The following is a 23,238-nucleotide window of genomic DNA, read 5'->3' on the forward strand; positions in this document are numbered from 1 at the left end:
TAAATGGGTCCTCCAAAAGGACCACAACCTTGTCGTAGGGTTCATTGACCCAGAGAGTTATGTTGGCTGGAGTCAGGGCCCTGTGCTTTGACTCCTGGTAGGGTCACCCATGCCAAACAGGTTAAAGAGTAGAGGCCCGACTAAGAGTGGTCCACCAGTCCTCCGGGTTCGGAGGTTCAGCTCATCGCTAACAATCCTGACTGGTCAAGAAAAATAGTTACAGAAACAGCAATGAATAATCCTTTTCTATCTGTCCGTGACAGACAGGCAGAAGACCTCCATTGCTGCCCTAAGTGCCAGCGGTGTAATGAGCAGAAAGTAAGTAAATGTGTGCTTGAAGGTTGACATGAACATGATGGGCCAAAGAGGATATTTTCTAGCTGTTTGATTTTGTTATCCTGTAGACTGCAACAATAGATGGGAAATTAATTGTGACCTTGTCTATAATGCACACATACCATGAAAGAGTTAGATATAAATGGAGCATAAACATTAAAATGCAGGAGCAATTTCAGACTGACAGAAAGGTTCTCACATTACTGTTGCTCTAGGTCTCTTTTAAGCTAATAGCTGTGTTATTATGATGGACTCCAGACCATCGTCTCTCTTTGGGGGCTTTACTGTTACTTGCATGGTGGGTGGTGGGGATTGATGGAGCAAGTGGAACGGCAGGGGGGAGGGTTGATGCTCTGCATGTGCATGGGAGGGGGAGCAGGGTTTGGGGGTTCTAACATTTTCTGTCATTCATTCTTCGGGTTTTTTTCTCTCCCTGTTTCTTGGATGTTTGTGAAGAGTAAGGATTTCAGGTTGTGTACTGTATACATTCTCTGATATTAAGTTGAACCATTGAACCATTGTCACTAGACCGGTGAAGCAGACATGTACACTACTTCTCCTGAGAAATAAATTCACATCCCACCATGGCAGCAAGGAAATATAAATTTTAATTAAATAAATCTGGAATAAAAGCAAACATCACCATTGCTCTGCCACATTGTCATGGGTTTGGTTCAGGAAGAAAATCTGCTGGCATCAGTATGACTTAACATCCATTATTGACCTCCAAAGTAACACAGCAAGCTAACCAGATCAAGGGCATACAAAAGTAAACAAAAAAAAAACCTCATGACCAGTTTAATGCAAGCTGCGCAAAACAATATTCCTTACCGCAACAGGCAAACTTCAGTGACAGCACACAGCTCTCATGAAGATGAAGCTGGTATTTGTCTGGCTTGTTGACGTGTAACACTTCTACGTTGCTGCTCTCCATGCCAACCGCAAGCCATTCGCCAGTTGGGCAGTACCCCAGGGAGAAAATCTGGAACACACACCAGAAAAAGTTTCAGAAATACAAGGAGATTCAGCAGATGCTGTAAATCAACAAACACAAAAACATGTTGGAGGAACTCAGCAGGCCAGTCAGCATCTATGAAGGGGAACGGTTTGGGCCGAGACCCTTCATCAGGTCTGGAAACAAAGGGGGCACAAGGCAGAATAAAAAGGTGGAGGGGCAACTGCCCATCGCCTCCCTCTGGTTCCACTCTTTTCATTTCTTCCATGGCCTACTGCCATCACTTTTTAGATTTCTCCTTCTTCAGCCCTTTATCTCTTCACCTATCCCCTCCCAGCTTCTCATTTCATTCCCCCCTCCCCAACCCACCCATCCTCCACCTCACCTGGTCTCACTTATCATCTAGCAGATTGTACACCTTCCCCACCCCACCCACTTACTCTGGCTTCTACCTTTTTCCTTTTCAGTCCCGATTGAAGATTTCAGTCTGGAGCCTTGACTGCTTGTCCCTCTCCATAGATGCTGCCTGACTTATTGAGTTCCCCCAGCATTTTCTGTGTTGACCATAAAACACTATCAGCTTTGTGGAGGGAAACCAGACTGTTTGCAGGACATACTGATGTGAAGATGGGGATCGTTTGATATGTGAACAGGTCAATGCTGTACTCACTGGACTAATCAGTGAAAGTGAGAACAGGGTGAAATGGGCATCAATGTCTTCCATTTAACTGTTATTATCCAAGGTCAAAATTAATGCAGATATAAAAATAACAGACCCCATCAGGAATTAAAATTTTGGATGTAGACACTTTGTTAAAATTATGTCTGATCCTTTAGGCTGGAATCAGGAAACACAGAGTGTGCGTGTGTGTTTTTTGTGGTCTAATTTTGCATTTATGAAAAGCAGATTATGTTGGTGATAGTTTCCAGATTAAATCACACCACATTTTCAACTGGACTTTGCAATTCTGTGCACTATTTTTCTTTGCCCATCTGATGTCTTCCATCTGTCCAAGTATGCAGCGTGATGTTATTAGTATAACACCCATTTCCACCCATAACACCCATCTGACTCGGGAGCAGTAGGCTTCATGCAATGGGCCATCACGGACCAGTCTCAGTAAAATGTGTGTGCATTTACTGTTTTTTTTGTCCATTTATGGGACATCAGGAAGACTGACAGGGCACCTTCCAAAAGCCAGAGATGGTGCTACAATTTATAGTGTGCTTTATTCCAACAATGTCTCCGTTGGTGGCGCAGTGGTATCCGCACCCAGACTTTGAAACAAGAGGTCCGCAGGTTCAAGTCCGGCTGGCTCTTTGCATGCTTTCCATCTGTGCTGGGTTGAGCATCGAGCTAGCAACTCTGCCTCGTAAAAACAGGAAAATACTAACAAAACAGCAAGGTTCCCACCTGCTGCGCCAATTAAGGCGTGGGGAGGAATTTTTATTCCAGTATTAAGCTACTGAGATATGCACTTGTTGGATGCCTTAGTGATGACACCACCTACAGCACTCCCTTACTAATTATTGTTCCTCCTTATAATAATTAGGCCCTTACTAAAGTATTGTTCCATTTCATTCTTGCTACTCATAGTAGTCTAGGATCACAGAACCAGAGGCAAAGGTATGTCTGTATGTCAGAGAAAACTTATTTTTACCAGGAGCTCAGTGATGAGCAATGCATTGGCAAACTCAAGTTACCCAAGACTACCATTACTGAAATATGCAGGAAGATGCTTCACCGTGTTGTTTTGCCTGGACTTCAGTCTCTGGAGGTGAAGATCATGTTGATTCCTAACTTCCTTTCCACAGGTCCTTTCCAAATGGCACCTACCTATCATTATACTAACCGGTGCGACCGAGAAAAATCACTGAGGGACTGTGTACAAATTGAGATTTACTTTGATTTCCCAAGATTCACACTTAGTTACCATATGTGCATTGAAACATACAGTGAAATGTGTAGTTAGTGTTAACAACTAACACACCAAGGCAGTGTTGGGAGTAGCTTGCAAGGCACCAGCATCACATGCAACACAACACAGAACAAAGCAAGCCTCAATTTCATCTTGTACACCTCTCATCCTCCTTCACTCCAATGGGAAAAGCCCTGGCACACTCAGCCTCACCTCATAAGACATGCTCTGGTAGATCTCCAACATGTATCCTGAAGCACATTCCTCCCTCAGCTGTACCACAAGCACAAATTGCACAGCACACATTGACATCTCTGCCCCTCCATCCTCGTCCCCCCATGTTCTGTACCTGTGAAGTGAAGTCGTGCTGCTGGAGTTGTCGTCCTTCCCTCAGGTCCCAGCACCTGACAGTATTATCAAGACCTCCGGTCCACAACTTGGTCCCATCGTTTGAAATGTCAATGCAACTGGCTCCATCTGTGTGGCCCTGGAACTGTCTGCAATTACAGAGTGCAAAATAGACCAGATGAAATTTAAGGCCATCTGTAACCAATGCTTGCTATCAATGAACATCAACGCTAAACTTCAAACTTCAAACAGGTAGAATGTACATTTATCACTGCAACGTTCAACTCTTGTGCACATCAATCTTCTTTCCACCCCCCCACCCCCTCATTTTAGATTTCCCATTCACCAAATTGAAGTCCAATATATTATCCTTCAGCACAGGGGAATATTAAATAACAATGTAACATAGGTGAGTCCAGGTGAGCGTGCCTATAATTTGACCAGCCTTGTTACTCCTTTTGACAGTGTGAAGGTGTTTCTCATTAATTGCTCTAACTCTGAGATATTCTCAAAAGCATTAATCTTTTTTACGTAGGCAATGGCCTTCATTTACACTTGACAAATAGACCGAGCTTTAAGATAGTTAAAAATCATGCACATTTGGCCAGCATTTATAGCGATGGTTCTTGCATAAAGAACAGAAAATCAGAGGTGGTTTTTGCAGCCAATACACAATCGGCAGGAAGAACTCAGTAGGTCGAGCAGTCAGTGGGAGGAAGGAATTGTACACGTTTCACGCTGAAATCCTGCATCAGGGCAGGTTTCTTGCCTTCCATTGATGCCACTCGAGCCATTGTATTCTTCTGGTTGATTGTGCTTTGGTGCAAATTCACTGTCTCTTGTGTCTCCAACATTGTTGGAAGCTACCCTCATCAACAGAGCCCTAAGATGCAACCCTCAGTGGAATGAAAAGAGATGGCTGCCCATATTCCCAACGGTGCCTTACCTAACCAAGGTCTGATTGTGCAGGTCCCATACAGCGATGTTGCCATCACTGCAGCACGAGAAGCAGACTTTAGCGTCAGGACTGATGGCGAGCGCGTAGCAGGCAGGAGCCGACGAGGTCAGTTCTGCTTTGATTCGCGGGGTGGGTGCTGCCAGGTCCCAGATGGAAAGCGTGCTGGCCTCCCCGCCCACGATCAGAGTGCGCCCATCAGGGAGGAGCTTGCAGGAACGGATGTAGTTGTCCCGGTTCTAGATCAACAGGAAAGTGTAAGGGTGAGATACCCTCTGTGATAGATCCCCACTTAATCCAGCACCATCTAAGGAGAAAAACATCTGGGATTTTTACATTTTATTTCAATCCAAGTATATTTGGAGGTCCCTCATTGATCACAATGTCAAAGAGTGATAGAACATTGAACAGTATAGCAGAGTGCAGACGCTTTGACCCATGAAATGTGCTGATCTACTCCGTCAATCTAATCCTTCTCTCTCACATAGCCCTCCATCTCTTAAATATCCTTAATTTAGCTGCCTCTACCATCACTCCCAGCAGTGCTTTCCACGCACTCACCATTCTCTGTGTAAAAAAACCTACCTCCGACATCCCCCTGTTCTTTCTTCCAATCACCTTAAAAGTATGTCCTCTCACACGAGACATTGCCAAGAGGGAAGACTGAATATATCCCCAGTTTGGATCTTCAGGCAGTCCTAGTGGGGCCTCAGTCATAAAATCTGCTCTTCATTATTAACTTATTGCTTTTGGTTGACAGATTCCCAGTGAAGTAATGTGTGGTGTTGAGAGGCAGTAGATTTCAGCAGTACAGTTGTTCCTGTCAGGCACTGACAAATATTGGGCACCAAATATGACTCTACAGGGAATAAGTTTGACTACAGAGTTGCTCTTGGCAACTCTTAAGTAGTTCTCCCGGTGCTGCTGCATGAAGCGGCTCCATTGAAGGCTTGGTGACGGCTCTTCTCTCTGCCATCTGATTGCAGAAGTCAGAAGAAGTGAGAAATGAAAGAGATCAACAATGGTAAACTCCATCCCGAGTGCCAGCTTAACTTGGTTAAAGTTTCCATCTCCAACTCAGAGACCAGAAGTTCAAGACTGACTTCAAAAGCTAGTCCTTATTTTTCGGTCAGAGCAGCCCAAAGAAACTGCTACTGATAAAACTGTGCACGTTTGGTTCAATTTTTGGGGCCCACTTCCACAGAAGAGTGTGCAAGGTCCCATACAAAGAACAAACACTGAGTATCCTGACCAAACCTTTCCTTACCCATCACCAAACTGACTGGTCACCCCACTTGCTGTGGTGAATTCACAATGTGCATACATTGCTACTAAAGTAATTGCACTCCTGAGGAAATTAAGTGATCTAGAACATTTCAATACAACACAAATACTCAATCCTGTTGTTTTTAGTCTCAGACTTATATAAACGACAAATGTGGATATTCCTTACCAAGCAGTCGAGCTGAGATATGGGGCTTTTAGTACCCGGCTGGCTGATGTCCCACACCTTGACGCACCCTTTGCCTCCGGTGTACACGTGCCTCATGGGGTTGCTGACGGTAACAGCGCACACTACCTCACCGTGATTCAGACTGTTGATCTGCCGGGCATGCCGAGGAATCCCTGGTCCCACCAAGGCATCAGGAGGGAACGGGACGGGCTGCATCTGACTGTCAGCACTTACATGGAATGAATAGGCCCTGGGATCAAAAGGCAGTAAGTTAACGGACAATACACATAACACTGAATTTCCTAAAAGAAAATATCTACAGTCCTGTGCATCAAAAATCATGGAAAAGCAAAGAGGACAATATTGTCCATTCATGTAGATACTGTAAAGGTCTCAGTTCCTTAATAACATATATTTTCTAAAACCCCTGTATCTGATTACTTGCAAAACTCTACATTATCCCTCATTTAGCATAACTTTACAATGAAAGGGCTCAGAGTTAGTTGTAAAACACAGAAATGTCGCTTTAGGTGCGTATATGTCACAATATACAACAACAAGATTCATTTTCTTGCGAGCATACTGAATAATAACCATAACAGAATCAATGAAAGACTTGGGCATTCAGCCAGTGTGCAAAAGACAACGAGCCATAGAAATACAAAATGAAAGAAATCATAATAATAAATAACCAATAAATATCAAGAACATGAGATGAAGAGTTCTTGAGTCCATAGGTTGTAGGAGCATTTCAATGCTGGGGCAAGTGAAGTTATCCCCTTTGGTTCAGAGCCTGATGGTTGAGGGGTAATAACTGTTCCTGAACCTGATGGCGTGAGTCCTGAGGCACCTGTAGCATCTTTTTGATGGCAGCAGTGAGAAGAGACCTTGCCTGGGTGGTTGCGGTCCCTGATGATGCATCCTACATGTGACGTTTTCTCCCCATCTGCGTTAGTCTCATAAACAATCTGACAGGGCTCATACCCAAATGGATGTCGGCTGCGAGAAGGGACTTTCGAACAAAACCAGTCTTGACCAATAACTGAGATTATCCAGCAGCCTGAATAATCTGAAAGCCAGCTTTCTACCAGATCCTCCGTCCTGTCTTACGGAAGAAGCTTCGTTGCCTGAACGTAGGCCTCAAAAGCCTCAGCATGAAAACAGAACCTATGGAGTTGCTAGAAAAGGAGGTGGATCAGAAGATTTCAAAGAAGAGTTTGTCACTCAAATTTGAAGAAGTTAAGTATCAATTTACATCCTCTCAACACTCCACTGCATACTCAACCCTGCCTCCCTCTCCCCACGCATCACCACCACCATGCAAAGGTAAGGAAACTCACGGTTTTCCCCCAGGAATTGTGGGCAGGCTCGGAGGAAGGCCTGAAGGACGCATATGAGGATGTGAGTCAAACGCAACCTGAAAGTAAAGATATCAGACGGGTCAACGGTGCTGCTGGACAAGCTAAAGCACATATACTGTATGTGGTAAGGACCGCTCAGTATGGGAATATACAAGACAAAAAGACACAGAAGCAGAATGAGGCCCTTCGAGTCTGTTCCCGCCATTCCATCACGGCTGACTTATTATCCCTCTTAACCCCATCCTCCTGCCTTCTCCCCATAACATTTGATGCCCTGACTAATCAACAACATCTGTCTCACTCAGATGCGACTGCTCACTAGGGTCGCCAACTGTCCCGTATTAGCCGGGACATCCTGTATATCGGGCTAAATTGGTTTGTCCCATACGGGACCGCCCTTGTCCCGTATTTCCCCCGCTAAGGTAGAGTGTTCCTATGAAACCGTTCGTAAGCCAAAATGGCGTAAAGCGCAGAAGCAATTACAATTAATTTATATGGGAAAAAAATTTTTGAGCGTTCCCAGACCCAAAAAATAACCTACCAAATCATACCAATAACACGTAAAACCTAAAATAACACTAACATATAGTAAAAGCAGGAATGATATGATAAATACACAGCCTAAATAAAGTAGAAATAATTTATGTACGGTGTATCAGAATCGGGAAGATTAAGCCAAAACTGATTTGTAGAAAAAAATCGGCACGTACATGCACGCGCACACAGGTGCCCACGCAAGACTTCATGGTCATGGTAGTCTTTCTCGGGGTAAACACAAGTGTCCCGTATTTGACTGCTACTTTTCTCCCTTATTTGGGAGTGAGAGAGTTGGCAACCCAACTGCTCACCAAATCACCATCACTCTGCAAATCAGTATCTTGCACACATATCAGCTCTGTTACAACATTACAGCATTTTAGCAGTGCGGGCAGAACCCCAAATAATCAAAAGAAATGAAATATGTTTTCCCATTCATTTAAGAACAGCCAAGTGTACTTCTTGAGTGGATGCAAAAGAACTCACACCATTACTTTGAATAAAAGCACTGGGATTATCCCTGGTGCTTTCTCTTTCCCCCCGGGTCCTTTGGATGCCGTAGCATAGGGACAGGAGCTGGAGTTCTGAACCATTGACTCAGAGACATTAGTTCAAATCCCACCATGCCAGTTTGGGCAACTTAACCATCCAAAACCCATCAAGCTTAAATCTACATGCATACCCATGGCTGGACCAGCAATAATTTCCAGAGCAGCATTATGAATCCTCCTGAAACATCTCCATGAGGCAAAAAGACAGAGCTGTGATTGCCAAAATAATTTTTTTTTACTGTGTTGATTTTTTTTAAGAGCTTAGATCCTCTATTTTGAAGCTGTGCTCTCTGGTCCTGGACTCCTCCTCCGAAGGAAGCTATTCTCTTCACATCCACTCTATCTAGGCCTTTCAATATTCGATAGGCTTCAATGAAATCCTTCCCATTCTTCTAAATTCTAGTGAGTACAGGCCCAGAGCCTTCAATCACAGCTCATATGATAACCCTTTCATTCCCGGAATCATTTTTTAGTCAGAGGGTGTGAACCTGTGGGATTTGTTGCTACCAGCGGCTGTGGAGACCAGGTCAGTGGGTTTGTTTAAGGTGGATAAGTCCTTGATTACTCAGGGCATGAAAGGTTACAGGGAGAAGGCAGGAGAATGGGGTTGGGAGAGAAATGGATCAGCCACGATGAAACGCAGAAGCAAGTTCAATGGTTCGAATGGCCTTGTTCTGCTCCATAGACATAGGAGCAGAATTAAGCCAGTTGGCCCTTTGAATGTGCTCTGTCATTCCATTGTGGCTGATTTATTATCCCTCTCAATTCCATTCTCTTGCGTTCTCTCTGTAACCTTTGACACCTAATCAAGAACCAATTTCCGCCTGTGGCAATGAATTGCACAGATTCACCACTCTGCTAAACAAATTCCTCCTCATCTTTGCTCTAAAGGGATGTCATTGTATTCTGAGGCTTCCAAAGACATATAGGTTAGGGTTAGCAAATTGTAGGCAGTCTTTATTGGTGCCAGAAACCTGGAGACACTTGAGAACTGGTCTCCAGCACATCTTTGTTGAGCTGTTGATGCAAACGATGCATTTCACAGTATGTTTAGATGTACATGTGACAAATAAGGCTCATCTCTTAGGATGTATACAAGAAATTCTGCAGATGCTGGAAATCCAGAGCACCACAAAATGCTGGAGGAACTCAGCAGGTCAGGCAGTATCCATGGAAATAAACAAATAATCCACGTTTTGGGCTGAGACCCTTCTTCAGGATTGGAAAGGATAGGGAAAGACACTAGGATAAAAAGGTGGGGGGAGGGAAAGGAGCATAGCTAAAAGGCGATAGGTGAAGCCAGGTGTGTAGGAAAGGTCAAGGGCTGGACAGGAAGGAATCTGATAGGAGAGGAGAGTGGAGCATAGGAGAAAGAGGAGGAGGAGGGGCACCGGGGGGAGGTGATAGGCAGGTGAGAGGAGGTAAAAGGCCTTGAGAGATCCCAAGGTGTGCACCTCCACTGTGCAGCACCCCTTCTGGAAACACTGCAAAATCAGTTAAAATTCTTCTGCACAATGCTGATACAGTTTCTGGATGTGTGTTCTTGGCTTGTATCCGAAATAGCACTGAATAGATTTCACCCCCTGTTGTCACATGCAGTCACTGAAGCGAAATTTCATCAGTATAAAGCATCGTTAAGGTTGATGAGAATGTAATTAGAACTACATGAACCTGGGTTTTCATAGAATGCCTCTCTATTGTACAATAACACTGATTTTATGCCTCAATGAAATTTTTTTTTTGTTTTGTGGGTGTAAGTTCACTGAGAATTAGGTTAAAACTGCCCACAGGATCTACAGCCTTTCCTATTGTTTGTCTGAGCTCCCTTCAAATCCAGACCACATGCATGAAAGTTGAGTCTGCTAAGCCACTGAAGCGCCATCTGTTAAGGTATTTAATTACTTACAGGGCAGAGGTTACACTAAAATAAAGTTAACAACTTGCTCTTTAATGCAATGCATTGCTACTTTAACCAGATGTGTTACTGAGTCACGTTAAGCTTTTCCCTTTCATTGGTTGAAAGTGATAATTTTAAATAAAAAGGTTTTACTCCAGGATTTAATCAGAAATTCAACACAGTATAACTCAGTGACAATACACAAGGAATGGCAATTATTGGATCTTTAGCCATACCTTGGGATGCATTACACGTGTTCTTTTTGGCCGCCATCTATAAAAAAAACATATCACACAAATTCCACTGTGAAAAAAATAGTGTCGGGGAGTGAAGATGGGGTACAAGGTGGAAATGCAGTGGAAAATCATAAGACCATAAAACATAGGAGCAGAATTAGGCCATTTGGCCCATCAAGTCTGCTTTGCCATTTCACCATGGCTGATCTGTTTCCCTATCAACCCCAGTCTCCTGCCTTCTCCCCATAACCTTTCATGCCCTGACTGTTTGAAGACCTATCTACCTTCGCCTTAAACACATCCAGTGACCGGGCCTCCACAGATGCCCGTAGCAACAAATTCCACAGAATCACCGGCTAAAGAAATTACTCCTCATCTCCTTTCTAAATGCACGTCTCTCTATTCTGAAGCTGTGCCCTCTAGTCCTACACTCCCCTACCATATGAAACAGTCTTTCCACATCCACTCTACCTAGGCCTTTCAATATTTGACAGGTTTCAGTGAGATACCCCCTCATTCTTCTAAATTCCAGCAAGTTAAGGACTAGAGCTATCAATCACTCCTCATACGATAAGCCTTTTATTTCAGAATCGTTCATGTGAACCTCCTCCGAACCCTCTCCAATGTCAGCACATCCTTTCTTAAGTAAGGGGCCCAAAATGGCCCAAGTCATGGACTGAGGTAACTTTGGGACATTATAGGCTAGGGGTTCCACACCACGAGTCCACAGACCCCTCAGTTAATGGTAAGAGTCAACGGCATTAAAAAAAAGTTGGGAATCCATGTCACAGGGAAGCACTCCATTGTTTGCCAACATTTCCAGTGGCTGCAGTTTCTCAATGAATTGACATTATGAGGAAAACAGCCATGGACTTCCCAGCTGCTGCAACTTTGTAACATGAGTCCACGTTGCATTGGAGCAAAGGTACCTTGTGTGAAATTACTCCTCTATGTTAATTAAGGAATTAGTACAATGAAGGCAACTGGACTAACACAGCAGGGAACAGTCCTGACGAAGGGTTCCGTCCCGAAACGTTGACTGATCGTTTCCACGGATGCTGTCCGACCTTCTGAGTTCCTCCAGTGTGTTGTGACAGCAGGGAAAATTGCTTTAAATAAACTTGCCAGGTACCTGTACATTTGTATTTTCCTGCCCTTGGCAACATTTCCACGAGACACATTGATTTTCCCTGCAGTGTGAGAGGCTGAGGGGAGACTTTACAGACGTTTATAACGTTGGGGGTGGCACGTCAGTGTAGCGGTGAGTGTAATGCTGATACACCGCCAGCGTTCAATCACTCCACACTCTCTAAGCACTTTGTATGTTCTCATGGTTCTCCTCTGGGTATCCTGGTCTCCTCCCACACTACAAAGGCATGCAGGTTAGCAGGTTAATTGGTCACATGGGTGTAACTGTTCTCGTTGAGCTGGAAAGACCTGTTACGTTGAGGTGTCTCTAAATAACAAAACAGAGATAGGGTGGAATCTTCTTCCTAGGGTAAAATTGTTGAAAGCTGGAGGGCTTAGATTTCAATTGAGGGGAAAAATTTAAAGAGGATAGTTGAGGCAAGTTATCTCTAAAAAAGGCAGAGAGCAGCTGGTGCCAGGATCAGTGGTGGAAGCAGATATGATAGTAGTGTTTATAGGCAGGTGCATCAAGATGCAGGAAATGGAGGGATACGCAGGAAGATGGGATTAGTCTAACTTGGCCTTGTGTTCACCACAGACATGGTGAACTGAAGGGCTTACTCCTCTTCCGGAATGACAGCAACTGGAATATTACAGCAGGGGATGGTAGCTTAAATAAACTTGTTGAATAGTTGTACTATACTATCCTTGGCAATGTTTCCATGACAGTTTCTACTCATTTCAGGAGTTCTATGCAATGTGGTTAGGATATCAGCAGACTAGCCAGGCCAATCCTTTCCCACCCACCTGGCTTCACCTATCATCTTCTAGCTAGCCTCCTTCCCCTACCCCCCACCTTTTTATTCTGGCAACTTCCCTCTTCCTTTTCAGTCCTGCTGACTGAAATGCTGACTGTCTATTCACTTCTCTAGATTCTGCCTGACCTGCTGAGTTCCTCCGGCATTTTGTGTGTGTGTGTGTGTGTTGCTCTGGATTTCCTCTTTCTGCAGACTTTCTCATGTTCAGGCCAATTCTTTGCCCATCCTCCCCTCCTCCAAGCTCTGCTACAGAGCCTCAGTGAGCCTATCACGTTACTTAGTAATTTCCCATTTTATATCTGTTTCGAGATGGTGAAGCAGAGATAATCTCTTCGTTTTGAAACAACACACACTCACAGTTGTCAATGTAACCTTGCTGCAGATGAACGACTGAAATAAAACTCAAACTGTGAAGGACATTCTGGAAGAATATCTTTAAAAACCGGCTAGTAATTCGACCTGAGGTTAGATAAGCTGTTGCTTTTGTGGCTTCTGTCATGACCTATTCCCTTTCAATTAAATTATAGTCCCTTCACTAATTCCCAGTCATCTTGTGGAATCTGTCCTGTGATTGCAATCAATACACTGCAACTAACAGACAACGAGGAGGTGAAAATGAGGCTGTATGTATTTCTTAATGGTGACACAAAAGCCAAGTAATGACAGTGCCAGAAATCAAAGATAAGATGGAAGAAAACAAAGCTGTCATAGGATAGACAGTACCTTTGTACATATCACATGGCCTTGCGTAATGAAGAGAAAATCATTAACTTTCACCAGTTCCCTGTCATGAAGTTGACAGGACGCTGGGATTCCTGACGTGATTTATAGTGAGTGAACCTTCCATCTTGGCATCCTTCACCACTAAAATTAGCAACAAGCAAGATGCTGGTTCACTGGAGGTGGATGTAACTGGCAACTCGAGTGTTTACTTTGCATCTGATTCTCTCCGCTGATGGGTCTGGGATCGCATGTTTAAATTCTTTCTCCTAAGAACACAAGTTGATTTTTATGATAACTTAGTTGTTTCATCATTACAATTATTAACTTACTTATTCCAGAATTATTGCATTCATGAACTTACATTCCACTAACGTCACAGTCAATCTGAACTCATCTTTCTGAATCAATGGTCCAAGCCTGTAGATAGGAAGGATATACGAAGGATGTGGAAGCATTGGAAAGGGAACAGAGGAGATTTACCAGGATGCTGTCTGGTTTAGAAAGTATGCATTATGATCAGAGATTAAGGGAGCTAGGGCTTAACTCTTTGGAGAGAAGGAGGATGAGAGGAGACATGATAGAGGTGTACAAGATAATAAGAGGAATAGATAGAGTGGATAGCCAGCGCCTCTTCCCCAGGGCACCACTGCTCAATACAAGGGGACATGGCTTTAAGGTCAGGGGTGGGAAGTTCAAGGGGGATATTAGAGGAAGGTTTTTTACTCAGAGAGTGGTTGGTGCGTGGAATGCACTGCCTGAGTCAGTGGTGGAGGCAGATACACTAGTGAAATTTAAGAGACTACTAGACAGGTATATGGAGGAATCTAAGGTGGGGGCTTATATGGGAGGCAGGGTTTGAGGGTCGGCACAACATTGTGGGCCGAAGGGCCTGTACTGTGCTGTACTATTCTATGTTCTATGCTGATCTTGTAACGTAACCCACTGCACTACAGCCTGCAGATTCTTGGATTAGCTATACTTTCCTCTGGTCTCCCTATTTTAGTTGTTTACAGGCTAGGCCTTGCAATGAAATATTCTGTAAGTCTTAGGTAATAGATCAATAGCTGTATTGACATTGCAAATTGTAATTATGAATAAGCAAATCCTTGGATTCTAAAACTGGAGTTTTACATTTTTATTGTTATGTTTTAGAGCTCCAGAAACTTATCGAAGGAAAAAAAAGGGAGCTGGGATAACTCTACGCTTAGTTTCACATTTAGTGAGGCGCTCACATACGATGTGGTGGCGTAATGATGTAGGGCAGCACGGTAGCGTAGAGGTTAGCACAACGCTTTACAGTACAGGCAACCTGGGTTTAATTCCTGCTCCTGCCTGTAAAGAGTCTGTACGTTCTCCCCGTGACCACGTGGGTTTCCTCCAGGTGCTCCAGTTTCCTCCCACAGTCCAAAGATGTACCAGTAAGTAGGTTAATTGGTCATTGCAAACTGTCTTGTGATTAGGCTGGAAATCGGGGGATTGCTGGGCGGTGTGGCTCGAAGGGCCTATTCTGCGTTATATCTCAATAGGTCAAAAAAAAATGCCTTTCACTTACTTCTTACCTATAGCCCGTAATAAATTATGCAAACAAAGAATAATGCTTAATAAAACAGTATACTTACAATATTACTGAAATAATAAATACAGTATAATTTACATTGAACTTTTCTCTAATAAATATCCCAAAATATAATGGATTTTACCATGGATTGCTCACTTATACTTTATTCATCCTTGTACTGTATCTTCAAATCTTTATTTGGTTCTCTGTGAAATGTGTAAGATTTTAACCATCCAGCTTGATGACATCACAGAAGTTTCCAACAAAGGTGTCCATTCAGCCCGATGTCGATACTAACCAAAAATGGACTCTCGGTTAATTGCATTTCCTGGTTCTGGAAGATCACAGCACTAACAGAAGTACTTGGGGCAGCACAGTAGCAAAACGATTAGAGTAATGCTCTGCAGCCAGGTTCAATTCCCATTGCTGTCTATAAGGAGTTTGTACACTCTCCCCTTTATACATGTTCCTCTGTTCTTCCGGGTATTCCAGTTTCTTCCCACTTTCTAAAGATGTACAGGTTAGTAGTACGGGTGTAAATAGTTAGTGTAGGCTCGTTGGGCTGGAAGGACCTGTTACCATGCTATATCCCTCAAAATATATAAAATAATTTATGTGCTTATTCAGGGTCTTTTTTTAAACATGCTGGAGGTTTCTCTCTCCACCACTCTCTCAGGCAGAGTGTTCCACATCCTCACCAGTCTTTGCACAAATCTGTCAAGCTGCTCTATAATCCTTCAACCAATTAAATACTGCTGCAGATCACAGCATGTCCCTTTGACCCGACACGCTTGAAGGAAATAGGCAATCCAGGGCCACAGATCACTAGATGTTTGTGGTCTGATCTCTTCAAGACCGAGAGCATACCACAAGACTGACCACTAAATCTAGGCCATTGTTTAAAGTTGATAATATGCATCGGATTTAGATTAGTTTGTTTTCACATGTACCAGGGTGCAATGAATTCCCTTGTTCGCGTGAAGCTCACAGAGTAGTCAGTATTCATGGTAATAATAGATACAACAGTAAATAGTGTTGATAAATACAGCACTACTGGTCAGCCGGCCAGGAAGTCTAGAAGTCAGTTGCAGATGGGGCACCCAAAGCAAAGGTCTGAGAACTTACAGATGAGCTCAGTTTCAACATTTAGGAGAAGTTTGGATAGGTATATGGATGGTAGGGGCTACAATACTGGTGCAGGTCGATGGGAGAAGGCATGGACTAGATGGGCCAAAGGACCTGTTTCTGTGCTGTACTTTTCTATAACCTTATGACTAAATGCAACTGTACCTTTGAATGAAGATGAGGTAGGGGAATTTGATGAAAAAAATTGTTACAGATGCTACAATTCATTCAACATATGAATTGAGGAGCAGACCCGATGAGCTGAATGGCCTAATTCTGCTCCTATGTCTTATGCTTTATATATTTCACATCCAAAGGCTCCTTGTATCAACCAGGAGCACATATGGAGTGCAGCGGATTCTGGAATCATTAAAAGAGAATAAATCCTTACCATAGGCGATCGACCATACACGGCTGCAGAGCTCATTTGAGGTGAGATGTGGAGGCTTGCGTAGGCCCCAGGGCTGGGCAACTCCCCATTCATTCCTGCATGGGTCATCATTCCAAATGGCGTTGGGTAGGGGCCAGGGACTGTCAATGGGCTCCTTAGACCTTAGTGAGAAACACATAAAAGAACTATTTATAAATACCCCCTAATGTACAACGTACCTTTACTTAAAAAAAACAAGTGCAGAAGAATGCATTCACACACATTCACATCCACACTAACATTCGTTAGTGGACATTGTCTCACACTCACACTCAAAAAAATGCATGCATGCTTACACCAATGGAGGTAAATGAACTGAATGAACACAGAATTACTCACACCATCAGACACACTCACTAATTCAATAGTTCCATTTAATATTGGAGAATGTATACAATATGCAGCCTGAAATTCTTACTCTCTGCAGACATCCCTGAAACAGAATGCATTCACTTCACATGCAGGCAGACAGAAATTAAATTGCGGTGTCATGCTGCCTGGAAACAGGCCATGTGGCCGAATTGGTCTGTGCTGAACAAGACGCCCATTCAATCTAGTCCCTCTTACTCACATTTGGCCTATATTCTTCTAAACCTTTTCTATCCACACACAGGTCCAATTGCCTTTTAAGAGTTCTTAATGTTAATGCCTCAATCAGTTCCTCTGGCAGCACTTTCCATATATACTCAGTGGCAATCTTATTAGGTACAAAAGGTTCCTAATAAAGTGGCCACCGAGTGTACGTTCATGGTCTTCTGCTGCTGTAGCCCATCCTCTCCAAGGTTTGACAGGTTGTGCATTCAGAGGTGCTTTTCTGCACACCGCTGCTGTAATGCATGGTTACTGAAGTTACCCGTCACCTTCCTGCCAGCTTAAACCAGGCTGGTCATTCTCCTCTGACCTCTCTCATCACCTAGAGAACTGCCTTTATGATGATCCTTCAGGATGAGTACTGTCCTTCCTTGAGTTAGCCAGCTAGGGTGGGAGCCTGCTCAAGCAGCTCGTTCACCTGAGCTGCCAGCTGTGGATGTAATGCTGTCAGTGTCTTCAGCCAAAAGGCCTGGATCGTGTCAGGCCCTGGTGATGTCTAGTTCTTCATACTTGCTACCCATTGCTGGACATCTGCTGCTGTGATGGTGACTGGTTGCAGAGGCTTGCTTGTAGGTCTTTCAGCCATTGGGCACTGGTGATGCTTCTCTCTCCTATATACTCTTCCTATGCTCCTCAGCTGCTGTTTGATTGGTCCAGGTACTGGCATGTTGTTACTCTGGAAATGTGCGAATGCTTTTCCTGCTTCTTTGGAAAAGAGTGCATTTATTTGCTTGGCCCCTGCGTTGTTAGTGTACTTCTGTAGTCTGGTAGCCAGAACTGTTAACTATTGCTTGGCAGTTTCCAGGGCTTCAGCTGTGGACATACCTCTGTACTTCCTTAGTAACTGAGAAGGGTCTTTGATCTTCACACCTTTCTGGAGCTCGGCTAGTTTTCTGACCTCCACCCTTGTGGTTTTCATCTTGGTTTCCAATCATCATCTCCAGGAGGTGTTATAACAGTACTCTCCATTGTATTTCATTTTGTAGCTCAGCATTTCTAGAATTGCTACTGCTGAAGCAAATAAGAGAAAATCTGCAGATGCTGGAAACCCAAGCAACACACACAAAATGCTGGAAGAACTCAGCAGGCCAGGCGGCACCTATGGAGAAGAGTACAGTTGCCGTTTCAGGATGAAGTCCAGTCCTGATGAAGGGCCTCAGCCTGAAACGTTGACTGTACTCTTTTCCATAGATGCTGCCTGGCCTGTTGAGTTCCTTCAGCATTTTGTGTGTGTTGCCGATGCATACATCGGTTATTGGTCTCAGTTATGTCGGAGGTTGCAATTGTGAGTAGTGCTTCATTGGGAGTTTCTAGCATGCTGTCTGATGGAATTATATCACTAAGTCTGGGGAGCCTAGTTCATTGATTGAAAGTCACCAGTTTAGCTATGATCTTCTCTCTGATTGCAGCAGCCAGTGTGGATGTGCCCTAAGGTGAGGTTCAAATTTGCATTTCCTGTGTACAAGGCACTATCTTTGCACCTTTTACCTTTGTGCCATCTGTGATTAAATTAGATTAGATTCAACTTTATTGTCATTGTGCTGAGTACAGCTACAAAGCCAATGAAATTCAGTTAGCATCTGACCAGAAATGCGAAGAATAGTGTTAATTACAAAATAACTGCAAATGAAAAGTAAGTGCTACAGCACACAAATGTAAAAAGTACTGAGACAGTACAATATGGGTGCAATACTGCTTAGCGCTGTGATGAGAGGTTCAACAGGGTCACAGCCTCGGGGAAGAAGCTCTTCCTGTTCCTGCTGGTGCGGGAGCAGAGGCTCCTGTAGCGCCTACCAGATGGGAAGAGAGTAAGAAGCCCATGGTTAGGGTGAGATGCATCCTTGATAATGCTTTTCGTCCTGCCCAGGCAGCGTTTGTGGTAGACGTTTTCAATGGTGGGCAATTGGGTGCCGATAATCTGCTGGGCAGTTTTCACCACACACTGGAGTGCTTTGCGGTCTGATGTGATAGGGGAGCTGTGGAGGTGGGGTTTTGAACTTGTATTTCCCAAGCTGCTCAGTTCTGTGGTGATGTTGCTGTGGTGCATCATAATTGTATGCCTTCCAATTCAAGACGTGAGAGCAATCCCCTGTGGCCGATGTTTGATCGCTGGGTAACCAGTTGTTTCTCGGTGAACGTGGACGACGGTCTTCGTTGTTGCCAGGGTCCCCACATGTGCTTGATGTATCCTCTTTTCTGTGGGTTGCTGTTCAAGTAGCATGCCATTAATTCCATGTTGTCCAGTCTCGTCCATCTATGGTTTGTTCCAGTAGCCAATTTCTCACCAGATGGTCCCAGTTCACCAACCACCGGCCAGGACCTTGTTAATCTGGGAGATGTCCCAGCCGGCATGACCCTTCTTGTTCTTGTCCTTCTCATCCAGAGATTTTTGTGGGGAGATGTAGCGTGATCGTGAGGAGTCCAGAACAATATCTTTACCGGACCGCCACCACCAGGACCCGAACCCTGGATATGCACACTTCTTGTCGTAATTCACAGTTTTTATTATGTATTGCAATGTACTGTGACCTCATAACAACAAATTTTGTGACATATGCAAGTGATATTGAACCTGACTTTGAAGAAGTGCAGCAAATGTTAATATAATTACACTGTGTGTGAAGCATGGAAAAATTCTTCCCAGCAATGTATGACCACCATGCAATGAGTTGGACCCTGATTATTTATTTATTGGAGGTATAACATGGTAACAGGCCCTTCTGGCCCAATAAGCCTGCACCGCCTAATTATATACTCATGTGACCAATTAACCTACTAACTTGTACGTCCCTGGAATATGTGAGGAAACTGGAGCTCCCAAAGGAAACTCACATGATCACTGGGTGAACGTACAAACTCTGACAGATAGCTGCAGGAATTGAAATGCACATTCACCTTGAGACTGGCATATTCACTAAAACACCAAGACTACTGTTCAAGTGCATTCACTCTGTAGTACAGCTGGATGGTGATAAAGACATTCCCCCGCATTGCATCCTCCAGTGTGTGCACACTTCAGAAGGTGCTGGGCTCTGTTCCTCAACTAAAATACACAGTTGCTACATCATCTGCTGTCTGCTCAGCACTTCCTGAGAAACAGGGATAAACATCTTACCCAATGCATCCACACTCGGTTTACTGGAAATCTGTCGCAATCGAGAGGCAGAGCTTGGACCAGGGGTTAAGGAGTCACTCCGAGGTGTTGGGGTGATTGACTTGGAGACTGGAGTAGTGGCCTTCTCATTCTGTGAACAATTAGACAAAGCAGTGGTGAGATCAAACCTGAAGTCATCTTATAAATGAGCTTCCATCTCATGTCCAAGCCTCTTAGTGTAACTGCTGTGTGACGGACTTAGGCACAGGAAGACCACATAAACCCTAGTATAAAAATTAGCAGATAAATACTTGTTTCAATCCCAGGATGAACCTTTTCCTTTCTGCAGAATATCATCCCATCGCTCCCGAGGCCAGAGCAGACCTTGGTCTAATATTTCTGCCTACTTGTAGTCACACAGCACAGAAAAAGGATATTCAGCCCACTGACTGCATGCTAACCATCAACCACCCATTTACACCAGTCTTGTATTAATCCCTTTATTTTCTCCCCATATTCATAACCACCACAAGGTTATACCACTCACCAGCAGATGAGGTGCAATTTGCAGTGCCCAATAAACCTACCAACTTACGCATCTATGGGATGTGGAATGAAACAGGCGTATCTGAATGAAATACCCATGGTCACAAAGGAAAAATGCAAACTCCACACAGACAATATCCAATGTCAGGACTGAACCAGGGTCTCTGGCTGCCGTGTGGCGCTACCCGACTGGCCATGCCCACTGTGCTGCCTGAAACTTGAATGGAAAGTCCACTTTGGTTGTTGTGACCGTGACTATTGTGCAGAGTCAAAACTCTCAAGCTTCTCCATTGCTGGAAATGTTGACCCACTGAGCCAGAGCTGAAGGCTGTTTGCACCATTCAACTCTCTAAAGGCCCGGCTTGACTTTGTCACTAAGCTCAATTCAAATCACAGATGAGAGTCTACTCACCAGGCCTGGCTCTTTGGATTTTGTGGGTGGAGTGCTACGCGAGGAGGCTAGAGACGCTGGGCTGCTTGGAGCATCCTTCCTCAGGAGGTGGAACTTGTCCAGCCCATTCCCTCGGGGAGAATGGGACGGACTGCCTTGTGGAGATGATGGATCCTGTGTCAAGACAAACCAACATTGGAAGTAATGTAGAGGTACCCGAGAAGGTATAAAGAAATACCAAGAAAGAATTGATTATCTCAAGAGAGCCAAAACCTCAAAATTATGATGGATTTTAATAGGATATACAGTACAGTGCAAAAGTCTTAGACACATGTAGACAGACAGGATGCCTAAGAATTTTGCACGGTACTGTATATTGGTTAAAATAGGAAGGTGGTTGGGAAACAGAAATAAGAGTACTCAGCTTTGTTTTAGCTCAGTAGCATTAAGTGCGAATTGGAAATATATCTTCTACGATACTGAGCTGTTCAAAAGTGTTAAGCACCACAGCTGTATATATTTGCACAGTTCTGCATATAGAGAGAAACATTGCTGGTTGCTGCCAAGGCTAGAACTAGAGCTGTACGTTGATCACTAATCAATCTAATAGGGAGTTCAACAGAAATCTCTTTCCACAGAGTTGATAGTCTGCTGACTCCCAATCACGGAGAGTGATCCACTTACGTATTACGATGCATTCAGGGAACAAATGGACGCGCAAAGAGAGACAAGGACAGCTGATGGGTTTCAAGGAAGAGCAATGGGAGGGGGCTTATGTGGGATATAAACGCAATTACGCAGGGTATTACCAGCCTCATAGGGGGGAATTTCTTCAGCCAGAGGGTAAGGGACTTATGAAATTTGTTCCCACGGAGACTAGGGAGGCACATGTAGGGTATATTTAAAGCTGATTGATAGGTTCTTGATAGGCTCAGGGTTTAAAGATTGTGGGAAGAAGGCAGTATTATAGGGTTAAGAAATGGTAAAAAAATAAATCAGCCATAATTGAATGGCACAGCAGTTGATAGGCCTATTTCTGCTCCTATATTTTATGGTCTTATCATAAGATGGAAGTGTTGAATCAAAAGCATGTCAATTGCATGTAGACCAATTTTAGACCCCTTCCGCCCACCCAGTGACAAAACCTCTCCTCATCTATTCCTTAAATTTAAAAGTGACCCATCCGATATCATGAGATTTTAGAAAACACAAAGCAAATATCAAGCCTCTGACAAATCATACAAAAGTAATTTTTATGATCAGTTCATTGAATTACAATTACGGGAAAACACCAACCTCATTTGAAACATCCACAACCAAGTTATCGTCGCTCTTATCACCATCGCTGTCCTAAATATAAAGGAGAAAATGATGTAGGCAGTGCATCACCAGGACTGCATGGAGACTGTCTGTAGGAAATACCCCTCCCAATATTTCCTTGCTGAGTTTTTAAACACAAGAACAGATTAAACTGAAAAAGGACATGAAAGTATGTTTCTTGGCAATATTTAACAAAATGACTCAATCACAAAGAATCTGAGGAAATTATACCAGGAGATCTGCCTCTGATTTTCCGGTGGTGATAATATGACTTCACCAGGTCACAAACTTAAACCTCCATTTGTGGTTAACATGGAGATTTATTTTCACTTTTGCATCTATGGATATGTTGATGCAACATTACCGTCAATTACAGCTTCCAAAAATTTAGTTATTTTTTCAAATTTCTTGTCAGATTAAATTGATGCCTGGCCGGAATCCAGGGATTCGTGATCAAATGGCAACACCTTGTCAGCGTACTCAAGAGCAATTTGGGCAGAGAGGCGAAATGAGGAGAAAATGCGATTATCCACTGTGCTGGTTTGAAATTGGCTAGTATTGAGAGCAATAAATAATCAGTACCAGGGATTGGGAAACCTTTCACAATGCCAACCATTCCTCAGTGAGGTTTATCACACCCCGTAAACCAGCTGGGCAGGTAAATCCTTTGGCCATTCCTTGCATTCGTTCAACCATAAGTAAAATGCAAATCATATACATTCTTTTACACTGTACTAATGCGGCAGAAAACGCAAGTCTAAGCAGAAGAGATTGCGCAGATGCAGGAAATCCAGAGCAACACACAAAAAATGCTGGAAGAACTCAGCAGGTCGGGCTGCATCGGTGGGCATGAATACACTGTTGACATTTCAGGGCGAGACCCTTCCTCAGGACAGAAGAGGAAGGGGGAAAATGCCAGAATAAAAAGGAAGGGGATGGAGGACTAACTAGAACAGGGGTTCCCAA

The 23,238-nt window shown here is 43.8% G+C and overlaps 1 protein-coding gene across 6 annotated transcripts in view; it reads right to left on the reverse strand.

Moving 5' to 3' along the window:
* LOC140188241 (transducin-like enhancer protein 4) overlaps positions 1-23,238 on the reverse strand; it is a 270,566-nt gene that overhangs the window by 6,661 nt on the left and 240,667 nt on the right. For all 6 annotated transcript variants that reach the window (XM_072244330.1, XM_072244328.1, XM_072244327.1 and 3 more), the window contains 9 exons: positions 22,249-22,302; positions 20,974-21,126; positions 20,037-20,166; positions 16,292-16,452; positions 7,307-7,383; positions 5,967-6,216; positions 4,505-4,752; positions 3,560-3,707; positions 1,168-1,318 (listed from right to left, as the gene is read on the reverse strand). In XM_072244330.1, coding sequence (XP_072100431.1) covers positions 1,168-1,318; positions 3,560-3,707; positions 4,505-4,752; positions 5,967-6,216; positions 7,307-7,383; positions 16,292-16,452; positions 20,037-20,166; positions 20,974-21,126; positions 22,249-22,302 — 1,372 coding nt within the window. The remainder of the gene's footprint in view (positions 1-1,167; positions 1,319-3,559; positions 3,708-4,504; positions 4,753-5,966; positions 6,217-7,306; positions 7,384-16,291; positions 16,453-20,036; positions 20,167-20,973; positions 21,127-22,248; positions 22,303-23,238) is intronic.

The sequence above is a fragment of the Mobula birostris genome, chromosome 26, assembly GCF_030028105.1.
Source record: "Mobula birostris isolate sMobBir1 chromosome 26, sMobBir1.hap1, whole genome shotgun sequence".
Lineage (NCBI taxonomy): Eukaryota > Metazoa > Chordata > Chondrichthyes > Myliobatiformes > Myliobatidae > Mobula > Mobula birostris.